General features: G+C 39.2%; 2 protein-coding genes across 2 annotated transcripts in view; one reads left to right on the top strand and one right to left on the bottom strand.

Moving 5' to 3' along the window:
- The window catches only part of LOC101898302 (E3 ubiquitin-protein ligase highwire), a 127,044-nt gene extending 117,057 nt beyond the window's left edge, over positions 1–9,987 (bottom strand). Inside the window, exons 1-16 of the mRNA XM_011292454.3 lie at positions 9,552–9,987; positions 7,599–8,598; positions 7,156–7,527; positions 6,051–7,096; positions 5,897–5,982; positions 5,239–5,839; positions 5,035–5,174; positions 4,458–4,975; positions 4,257–4,393; positions 4,023–4,192; positions 2,895–3,958; positions 2,376–2,831; positions 1,962–2,315; positions 961–1,905; positions 261–895; positions 43–190 (exon numbers count right to left, since the gene is read on the bottom strand). Coding sequence (XP_011290756.1) covers positions 43–190; positions 261–895; positions 961–1,905; positions 1,962–2,315; positions 2,376–2,831; positions 2,895–3,958; positions 4,023–4,192; positions 4,257–4,393; positions 4,458–4,975; positions 5,035–5,174; positions 5,239–5,839; positions 5,897–5,982; positions 6,051–7,096; positions 7,156–7,527; positions 7,599–8,598; positions 9,552–9,622 — 7,743 coding nt within the window. The 5' untranslated portion in view covers positions 9,623–9,987. The remainder of the gene's footprint in view (positions 1–42; positions 191–260; positions 896–960; positions 1,906–1,961; positions 2,316–2,375; positions 2,832–2,894; positions 3,959–4,022; positions 4,193–4,256; positions 4,394–4,457; positions 4,976–5,034; positions 5,175–5,238; positions 5,840–5,896; positions 5,983–6,050; positions 7,097–7,155; positions 7,528–7,598; positions 8,599–9,551) is intronic.
- Positions 1–11,945, top strand: part of LOC101895885 (troponin I) — a 281,696-nt gene that overhangs the window by 143,057 nt on the left and 126,694 nt on the right. The gene's annotated exons all lie outside the window — the stretch shown is intronic.

Here is an 11,945-nt window from a genome sequence, read left to right as displayed (position 1 = left end):
TAACATCAAATTATGGTTCCCTCCTCTAAAAGCCAAACTTACCAACACTGGATTGTCATAACCCACGACCAAACATTTAAAACCATAACGATTTACCCGGGGATCTTGAACATATAAAGATGAGGTTTCCAAGGAAAACTCAACACAATTGCCCGGTAGAATCATGACATTTTGTAGCCAATTAGAAGAGCTGCAAATAAAATAACGAAATAATTAAATGTCCAGACTTCCAACTCCACACAAAAATGATATTTTCTTACCTGTTAAACTTTTTTACCACAAACCAATCGGATTCATTTTTCATCTCTACCGACTCAGCTTTTTGCAGGGGTGTCTTATAACAAGATGTCAATAGGGTTGCATTCTTACAATGGCCCCCATTATTTCCCGAACGATTCGATTTGATGTTATTATCCAATATGTCATAATAATCCTCGCTGGCATGGCACATATCGGCCAACACCAATGGTCTCATGGGCACCGATACCAAGAGATAATCTTCCATTTGTGCCGTGCCACACTGAGGATCAAATTCAATGGTCAGCCATTGGACACAGGGTGGAAATTCAACCCGATAGCAATTGATGGAAGCACTTCTATAGGGATGTTCACTTTCAACCACACAATAGTGATTGCTGGTAGTGGGTGTATCATTTGTGGGACTATTATCATGGTTGGCTTGATTGGATGTGGAGGCTGTTACCAAAGCATTGCTGCAAGCCTCATTGCCCGTGTCGAATTTTTTGTGGAATAATTCAAAAGATGGACGCAAACGAGGCAGGCTGGAGTGGTTAGGTTGTATGCCTGTCGTTTCCTTGCTGCTAGAACTCAATTGATTTAGGGCTGCAATGTGGGGCAATATTTCCTTGATCAAGCCCAAAATTTGTACGGAACTCTGGAAAAAATACAATAACATATTAGTGTCTAAGTGGAATGGAAAAACTAAACTATCTATCCCACCTTGGCATCATTACAAGCCAAATTGGCAATGTGGGCATACACCAATGGTAGTAAGGTGTGGAATAAGTTGGAAGAGCCCAAATTGAAAACATCCAAAATATTCGAGGCTGCCATGTGACCTGGTGTCTCCTCCGAATCGGCGCGAGCCATTGCCACGGGATTGAATTGTCCCGAGACTCCCATTAAATTTTCCACCGCCTCGGCACCCACCCTTTCATTGCCATTGAATTTGGTAATTTGACCATTGCGGAAATTCAAATCATGTATGGCTGCAGTTTCCTCAATCATCAAATCCTTGGGATGGATTTCTGTGGCTCCAATTTCTATTTCCATTTCGAATGGATTGGTGGAACGTTTTTCAAACTTCAATGTCTCAATGATACCCTTCGAAAATGATTCCAATCTTTTGGATAAATCTCGAGCTGCCGATAAACCCCCTGCTTCAGCGGGCAAATGTGAGGTCCTGGAGTTATTGGCCCAATTTATATCCATATGTTCTTCAATTGGTGTTATATTATGTTCAGAATCTATGGTCTGTGAATGATTTGAGGAATTGTCCGAGGGCGAAAGTGATGCAGCCAGGGTATTTCGAGCTAGAACCAAAAGTTCTGTACATTTCTTGGTAATATCTGAGGCAATTTGTAGGGCAGTATCACGCATTGTGGTCTCATTGGATAAGGAAACATCATTGGAGCCTGAACCACCAGTTCCACCGGAACCAAAAGCGCCACCACTGCAACCATTTGATTCCGACTTAATGGGTGTACTGTAATAAAGAATACAGGGTATTTGACCCCGATGGGCATTGGTGCCATTGAAACTCAAGTCACAGGCATAAAACTGGAATGTGGTGCCACAGGGGCCACGCACCGATGGCAAGCCACCGTCACCGGAGCAAGTGCGATGGCCCTGGGAACAAAATCTCAAGGCATAGCGGGTATTTTCCTGCAAAAAATCGGCATGTTACAATACGTCAAGATTTCTTTCTTTAGACAACCTACCTTTATCAAAACCGATCTTTCAAATTTCACCTCAGCCATATCATTTTGTACCACACTCTGATCATAGGTGCCCGACACCGATTCCAAAGTTTCCCATTTATGTTGTTGCTGTTGCAACGGCTGTTGTTGTCCAACATCACCTGATGTATCACACAGCAGCTCCAATTGATACTCATAACTACCGGACCCAGTGTAAACCATACAGCCAGCTATTGCAATGCCACTACGATCCACAGAAAAGGCAATAGCATCAGGGCCAAAGCTTCCCGTATTCCAGGTACGACTTTGATCGCAACGGGCAAATCGAGAGCCAGAGGAATGCAACGTCCTGGGTGGCACAAACATTTTGTCGTACTATCGAACAGAAGAAGAACCATTCAATCTGAAGAAGAATCTAATATTTATTTGACTTACATCCCCAATAGCTGTTTGGTAAACAATTTCCGCCAGAACACGTGCCAACAAATGACAACAGTTATCAATGAGTCCCTGGTTGAAATCCTTGCTGCAATAACTGCTACTGGAATATGTATAATGGACACCCCTATTGTAGATATTTTCCAAACGATCCCTTATGGGATTGGCTATAATATCCAGCAAACGCATTAGCACATCCTTAAAGGTCCATGAATTGCTGAGGAAGTCACATTTCTCCTGCTGTGTACGATAAATCATTTGCTCAACCAGTATGGGATATTGATGGGAGTCCGTTGACGAGAGCATTGGTAGGCCAGAATTATCACTTGGACTTACAATCGAATGACGTTCATTGCCATGATTTAACAGGGCAAATGTTGAACGCAGCTTAACCGTGGGCGAGCATAGGCCGGCCAGAATGGCACTCAAGAGTCGGGAATGCAATGTACCTTGCTGTAAAAAACAAAAACATCTCAAATTGAAATCTCTGTGATTTTGAAATAAACATCTCCATACTTTATCCATTTCCGACAGCAAATCACACAAACAATTCCATTTCAAAGTTGAGGTGGGATAGAAAACCCCAAAACAGGCCACAAAACTTATATGGCACTCATCCAAAATTTCCAGGGCCATGGATAGGGCCTCATCACTGCTAATATCTTGGAAGATATCATCGCAAAATATTCCAATTAGCATGGCCCGGACATTGCCAATGCATTCAGCCAATTGTAGATTTTCCATATTCGATTTTTTCATTGGAGATTGATTACCACCACCACCAACACCTCCACTTCCACTGCCATTATCATTGAAATATTTGGTTAATAAAGTCGATGAGGGTTTGGTAAACTTTGTCACCTCCTTGTCCGAACGATTGTTCAACGACTTGTGACCGGATGCAGTTGAAATATATTCAGCAATTTCATCGGATGTACCATATTGGGGATATATCTCATTGGTGTATTTCCTTAGCAAACGCAAACACGACTTATTGACATGTATTAAATATTCCAGCGATTGTTTGACCTGCAACTGATGTGACATGTCACGCTGTTCCCTCAGATAACCCTTGAATGCTTCCCATGACCAATTCAACATTAATACCAAACTTTCAAAACACTCCTTGGTTACACTATTGGCAAATTCTTTGGTAACCCTCTTAACGGGATCTATATCCACTGGAGCCGGTGGTTGTTTAGATTCTTGGGTTATTAGACGATATAGAATAGCTGGTATTTGGCCAGAGTTAACATCGGTGCCGTTATTGGCCTTCTTGGATGATTTAAAGGTGAAGACCACCTGATCTTCTGTTGTCACAGTTGCCTGGCCACATGAACCACAGTCAGATGATGGGCCGGCAATGCGGGCCCATACCAGATACCAACGCCCCGCAGTTATGCTAACTGGTTTGGGTAGCAGTATGTGGTATTTGCTGCGGGCAGGACATTCAAAGGGAATTTCTTTAGTTTCGCTAATAAGTGTGCCTTCCTTTTCATAGCCCCCACCATCGCAACCCATGTCATAGAGTTTTAGCTTGCATGAATATTCACCTCGACCACCAAACATGCCAAAGCCATCTGAAAATCAAAGAAGAGCAAATTTGGTCAAGGAGAAAGGGAGAAAATGCCATTAACCACTTACATATCATCACATCTGTGTCCGCCGAAAAACGTATTGCTTCCACACTGTGGCCAGAATATCCCCAGCCACCACCAAAATTGTCGAAACGATTACAGACTTGATATTGGTTATCCTTTAGTTCTTTACTCTGATTATCCTCCTTGGGAGATATGTCCTCAAAACAAGCAGGTCTAAAAGAGAAAATAATTGACTCCAAAACTCAAATAATCACCAAATCATTAAAAGAAATCCTACATAACATCCTGGGCCGAGGTCAGCACATCCAAGCATGCCAATAGATTAAGTGAGGCATGCAAACGAGATATTTTCGAGTCAAATTTATTCGGCATCGATAGTTCTGGTGTCAGCAATGCTCTGTAGTTAGAAGAGTTCTGCAAAATGGAAATTAAAATTTTATAAATCACATAATTCCAGATCCCATATCATCCTTCTTACCATTCCCGTTTGTTGTATCTCACTGGCGAGGACATTATAACTCAATACCTTCTTTTGATTGCAATCGTACACCCACAATATGTCATACATGGGGTCCATTGCAAAGGCCAATTTCGAATATGATTTGTCATTAATTGTGGCAGCCGATGATGAAGCTGCTTTGGGCGATGATGGACTCTTAAGACAACCCTTGGCATATTCTCTATTACGTTCCTTACGCTGACTTCCCGACGCATTGTGGACATGATTGTTGTCTTGCAGATCAAACATTTGATTCCTTGCCTCATGCATGCTGCGCGACATTTGTTCATTGATGGGATTTCCCGACGATGATGTTGGACCCAATGGTACCATGGTATTTTGATCGACATTTTGATTAACCTCCGGCACTAATTTGGGTTTATTTGAATGTTCCATTTTTGCAAAATCCACTTGGTTATGGTAATGGGCTGTGCAGTTGCCATCGCGACGATTTATCGATATGGCACTAAAGGTCAGGGGTATGGTTGGTATCATCACTGGTAAGGAGAATGAAAGATTCAATATAGTTCCGTTTCTATGTTAAGCTATAACTCACAAATTGTTTTCTTATTGGCTGCCACATTCATTTTTGGCAACATTTGTGTTGTAATTAAAGATTCGTCCAATTTAATAAAGGTTTGATCTCCACTGGCTCCAATCCATGTGGCCTTCTTGCCAAAGCTGGGCCCAATGCCACTAGAAAGAAGATAAAATCCAATTATTTAATTTTCTAATAACATAACCTCAACCTGATACATACAACACAACTCCTGGTGTACAATGCCACAGAATCTTCTGCCTTTGCGATATCATCTGGGCCACCGTCGGCTTTTCCGGCAATGAATCTTGATTCACAAAAGATTCCCTATAATTTTGGCCGATATTCGATTTATCACTGTCCCTTGAAGCGCCAGCCTTTTGTTGAAAATCGTGCGGCAATCTTCCCAATTGCCCTTTTTGGAAATTACCAAAAGTATATACCAGTCCTTTGTAGGTCAGAAGTACAGTGTGATTGCTGCCAGCTGCAACTTGGCAAACATTTCCGGGTACATTGATTCGAACAGGTCCGGTTGCAGGCTGCATATCACCAGTACCCAATTGACCAAATTGATTGCTGCCAAAGGCATACACCTCACCAGAGAGCGTAAGGACAACAGTATGATGTAGGCCACACGACACCTGTACCACCGGAGATGTTGAGGGCATTTGCAAAAGTTGTGGTGCCAGGGGAGCAACACGTGGTGGATTTTCTTCAGTGTGACTGCTGGTGTCATCCATTGACTTCTTATCCTTGCGACGCATTATCAGGCTCTTGGAACGTTGACGATTTAATTGCTTACTTGTATCCTTGGTATCTGAAACTAAGAAAGAATATTTTTATAATAAAATATCATGGCAGTTATAAGACAAAATGTTACCACTTTCAGATTCCTGTACGGCAATACAGGAAGCACAGAGACCACATTTGGAACAGCCAGCATCACCATGACCACATGCACAGGTCCTGTAAGCACAAGCATAAATGGAGAATATAAATATAAAAACTATTCATACAAAATGTGTAATACTTACGCTCCGCCCACTCTTTCCTCCAGGGGAATATTTAAGGAGGATACACACGAAATGGAAAACCCGGTGCACTCCTTACACACCACACATACACGACACTGGCCCTGGACAACAGTGTGATCATCATAATCACATAAATTCGAAAAATCAAATTTCAATTTTTTCATATTTTGTGATTTTGCTGCTCCAGATGCCAATGAAACTCCACCAGATCCATCAACAGTGCTACCACCACTGCCAGTTGTACTACTCTCCTTTGATTTATTATAAACATGACCACACTGGCCCTTATTATTCAGGCCAAACGTAAACACCTGACCCTTGGCATTTAGGGCCACACAATGGGCTTTGCCCAGTGCCACCTTTTGTATATGCTGATCGGCAAAGTCTGTTACAAAACCTTGTGCATCACAATGTACAGTATCCTTGCCGAACATAATCAGCTTTCCAGTCTTTGTTACAAAGGCCGAGGTGCCATTGTTGCAGGCTGCCTGGACAATGACATGACCCTCAATTTTTGTCATCTTCTTTGGTTTGACTGCCTTGGGTTGACGTCTATTTTTCGAGATATCGCCATCTTCACCGCGCCGAGCGGTGCCAGCAAAATATACTGTACCATCATCATTCACCAGCAGGGCATGGATACCATCATGGCCCACAGCAATATGAATAATACGTGATATTTTCGATATAATCAATTCGGTGAGTTTCATAATAGGTGTACGACCCACGGATTTCAAACCTAAGGCACTCGATTTGCCATAGTAGTAGACTTTGCCATTGTTGGCACAGACCAAACCAAACTCCTTGCCGCAGACGATTTCCTGTAAATCCACATCGTTTGGTATTTTCGGTTCGAAAATGTTGTAGGATGCCTGTATTTTAAGGATTTGATTTTGATTTAAGACTTCCTCCTCGAAGGTGGCATAGCCCAGGGTGCGAAAACGTTTGCGTGACAATTGTAAAGGCAGCTCCACGGGTAGGCTATTGTCACGATCGGCGGTGCGATTTTGATGGCCAATATTAAGGCGTCGTACCACCAGAGAATCCTGAGAGAGAAAAAAACAAATTACTTTCAAATTCAGAAATGTTCAAATTCAATACTCACATCGCGATTGGTACATATGGCATTGAGGGAATCTTCATCCGTAAACAGAGTGTAATTGAAGCCCTCTCTAATTGGCAACATATTAACCGGATTCATGCTCTTTATGGTCAATAGCTCAGTGTTAACCAAATGCAAATGGTCGGCATTGCGTTTGGAGTTGCGGCGATAATACAATTGACCATTACTATAGCCCAGCCATCCTGTTTTCTCTTTGGTGAATTCATCATTTTGCATGTAAATATGGCCCTTGTAGGAACCATTGTAACCGGTGCCAATTTTCAGAAGAGCTCCACCTAAGAGCAAATACAAATAGGTTCCATCCGAGGCCAAAGAAGGTTCAGTAAAACCACCAAAAGGCGCCTTGATTGTGAACTGTAAAGAAAAAACCATGAGAAATATAACTATGGAGATTTCCTTCCTCTTTCTATTGCTTTGAAACTTACCTCATTGATGATTGAGTTGAGCGGCACACCTTTCGTATAGAAATCCGGACAGGTGGGTTTGGCCAGAGCTGCACTGATCACTGTGCGCTGTAGCATACCCAACACCGCTGGCATTTGTATGCGTTGCAACGATAAATGCCTGGGCGACATTATCAAGGCCGCAATGGCTTTCAACATTTTCCCTGTATCGCCACGAGCAATACACAAACCAATCAGGGCCGAACAGGCCACAGCTGACCAATCAGCCTCACTGCCACCATTCTCGGTTGTGCTCATTGTGGCCAAATCCAAGAGGAGATCATACAAAGGATTTATCAGTTCTTCGGGTTCATGTTTAAATGATTCCGGTTGTTGGCCTTGGATAACATCCAGTAGAGCCTTAAGGGCCTTGGAACAAAATGTCGGCTGTATGTGTCGAGCTTCGGATATCAATTCGAATAGACTTCTCAAACCGGCACCCACAATCAAGGGTACGGTGACAATTTTGGGTTCTTTGTCCAAACATTCCTCTGATTCGGATTCAACATCACTATTGGCTGAATCTTGACGGGAACGTTTTCCACCCGCGCCAGCTACTCCTGCAACAGCCACCTGAGCCACCACGGCACCATTTGCCCCACCACCAGCTTGAAGTGCCTGGCAAGAGCACTCTGCCGATTGATTACTCAGTAGACAAGATCCGCACAATAAACAATATGAGGAATTTAAATTTGGCAAATGTCTTGCATTGCCGCTCAACTCATAAAAAAGCAGACGTCTGGTTTCGGCTTCCAAGACCGTCGAACGTATGGCCGAAAATACAGCAAACTGTGAGGCATTTGGTTGTAGCTCGATATGGGCCACCGGAAATGCAGGGCACAGTAACAACTGTTCCTTAAGCAGCGGTTGATCTAGCTGATTTAAAATTCGCAAATCTGGATTCACCTCCAATATGGCCATGGGAGATTTCTTATCCTTATTTTTACGTTTGCCCAAGGGTTTGCGATCATTTTGCAGCTTCCTGGAAAATATTATATATGTTTAAATGGTTTATTTATGAAAAAACTTAAACGTTTTTTGCATGGATAAATTAAATTAAAAAATATATATATAATTAAATTCAAACAAAAAATTTTGATATTTTTATAAAGTATTGTCTTATTAAATAATATTTATATATAATTTATATAAATTCCCAACATTTTTAGCTTCCAAAAATATTCTCTTGTTTTTGGAAATTTTAATAAAAATAAAGCTTATTTTTTATAGACGTTTTTCTCTGAGCTAAAGTCAATGTTTACAAACAAAATCGGCATGTGACTTTGTTTGTTTACAAACAAATACATAACTGACCTACATGAACAGGTGGTCAGATGGGGTCATTGAACCGCCTTACTCAAGGTTGTTGATATTCGGTAGGCTAAGTAAGCAAACCGAATAAACATGAAGAACAAGCATGCCGTAAATCAGCTGTTCGGACAAACAAGAACAAGAAAAGCAGCTGATCGAACAGCTGATTGAAAGTATAAACAGGAGGAGTATATACCACCACCACCCATTGTCAATTTTACCACCCCTTTTCTAAAAAAAGGACATGTCTGGTTTGTGTGTGAGTGTGTGTGTGCGAGTTTGACATTTTTGGTATACAGGATAATTTTGTGCTTTGTTCATACATCTTTTCAATAAATAAAACCCTAGAAATGCAAATTTCTTCTTGAAAATTTTAATAAATCTTGAATTGAAATCGTTTTGATTAGAAGATTCTATTTAGAATTGAGTATTGTTTAATTTTCTTTTAAAGCGAAACACCTTCGTTTTTTGGAAAATCAATAAAAGCTATGAGTCAACACCAGATATACCTACAAGACATTAGTATACCGAATTTTTCACAAAGAAAATTATTATATTTTCTCTGTTTTAAGCAACATTTTTAACAATTTGTTATTAAATTTTTTGTATTTGTTTTACATTTACCTTCTCGTATTCAATGTATATAAATCATAAAAATTTTCCCCATACTTAATGGGATTAAGTAATCCAACCATATTTGATTATTAATTTAAAATCGCCAATTTCTCACTTCCAATTGATATTATATTTTTTTAATTATTTTTTAATTGCACTGAATATTATCCACTTTTTATCATGATTTTTTTTAATATTTTATTTTCTGCAATTATTATTAAATTTTCTATTCCCGTTTTTCACTTCACTTTAATGAGATCCGTTTTCGTCGAAATAGGGTTTCTAACTAACTGACAATCGGATGACATTTCGATTTTCAACCCCTAAAACCAGTTAACTAAACGAGAAATTCATGAATGAAATGCAACCCCTACCTCAACCCCAAGAGGTACCACCGAATTTTTCATTCATGCCACCAACACATACCCGAGCAGCTGTTGTAAAACTGTAATAACTGCTGACACTACCGGCGAATTAATTATGACAGTTATTTTACCGGTAGCCAATGTTTACAGTGTGGTCAGAGTTGCCATTTCCCGATATAACGAAGTTTTAAGGGCAAGTTAAAAGTATAAAACATGGTATAATAAAATCAAGGTACATATGATTTAATTTTTTTTATTTGGCTTGGCTTTATATGTTAACTTTATTTGTTTATGTGTTTGTTTTTTTTTTTCAATAATAAACAACTAAAATAGTATCAGTCGGTTTTGCCAACAGATGTATACACCCAGCCATGGTACAATGAATTCAAGGTAGGGCAGAACAACCATATGATTTCAATTTTTTTATTTTTCTGGCTTAATATGTCAACTTCATTTGTTTATGTCTGTGTATTTTTTCAATAATAAAAAATTGTTCAGGAAATATTCAAATTTGGGTGTTTTCTAAATGCTTATTGCAACGTATACCTCGACAAAATCTACAGTTTTTGTCGCGAAATAAACCATAACAGATATATAGAACATGATTTTGAAAAGAAATTTTGACCTTTCATTCATTTTTCGCGGTTTGAAATTATTTATTCAAAATAAATGCAACAAGTTGTTTGATTTTTTATTGTTTTGATAGTAATTCTGACATTACAAGCCAAACAGGTAGACCTCTATACTTGCAATTTTTTCAAAGTTGACCTACCTTCTCTTCATTGTACCATGCACCCAGCCATGGTACAATAAAGAATGTAAAGTCATTTCAAATAAGCATACCCATCTCTGCATTTTCTATAATTTACATTGCCAAATTTCACTGCATAAAAACAAGGTTTCCATCTCTGATTTGTGTATTTACTATGAATTTATAAATATATAATTTGTATACTTTGACAATGAGATGTTGTCAAACGAATAATTTTGAAAAAAAAAATTGTAAACATATGTTTACATGACTTTACCTTCTTGATTCTACCCATGGTACAATAAGGAGGTAAAACAGCTTCGTAAAACTACAGAAGTACAGTCCTGAGGCTATGCCCGCTTCCTGTCAAATGTCAATGCAACAAGTTGTTTTCATTTATTCAATATTTTTCCTCATTAAATGAATTAAATTACTGGATTTTCTTTCAAAAATATGAATATATAATTCCATGACAATGCTGGCGAATAGATGTAATGCGCGTCTCGCAATGTACGAGTCGTACAATTATTGATGTTGAAACTGTTCTGTTTTTATTTTTCAAAACAATAAATACATACACAAAATTGGCAGAAGTCGGGCACACTTAGAAAAAAAGTTGTTAACAGCTGGTAGCTCTACCTTACCTTTTTATTGTACCATGATTCTACCATGCCCCCAGCCTTGAGTTATGATTATTCAAATTGTAGACCCTATATGGTGAAGGTGCCGAAGCAGTTGGCCAATATTGACCAATTCATATCTGACCTAAGACTGATAAAAAAATTACAACGTTCCAGATTTGGACTATATCAACTACTTCCTATACTTTACATGAGATATGTGCAACTTTTTAAAAAATGTGGAAATATGCGTGAGGAAACAAATATAGAGGACCGAAGTACTCCATATTCAAACCTTATCTAATACAAATAAAAATATTGGTATGGACAAAATAAAGAAAATCAAACATTCATATACAATTTTATGTCATAAATTTCGATAAATGACATACATATTCATATCAGATTTCTGGTTAAGAGAAATATTTAGATATAGCAAGTTGCAAAGAATCGCCGACTTATTTCGCAATTTATGACAGATAAAAGTATAGAAAATTGTGACTCCTTGTGGGTTAGGTACCAGAAGGGATCGCAGACATATATAAGCTTCACAACAGATCCTGCGTTAACAAAAATATCTGGATGTGTGAAATTTGAAGAGAGTTGAATGCTTATCTCGCTTTCTTCGAACTTTTCGTTTTTTCAAAATTTTGAACCCAATGTGTGG

This window comes from Musca domestica, unplaced genomic scaffold (genome assembly GCF_030504385.1).
Source record: "Musca domestica strain aabys unplaced genomic scaffold, Musca_domestica.polishedcontigs.V.1.1 2, whole genome shotgun sequence".
Classification (NCBI taxonomy): Eukaryota; Metazoa; Arthropoda; class Insecta; order Diptera; family Muscidae; genus Musca; species Musca domestica.
This window is presented reverse-complemented; position numbering and strand designations above follow the sequence as displayed.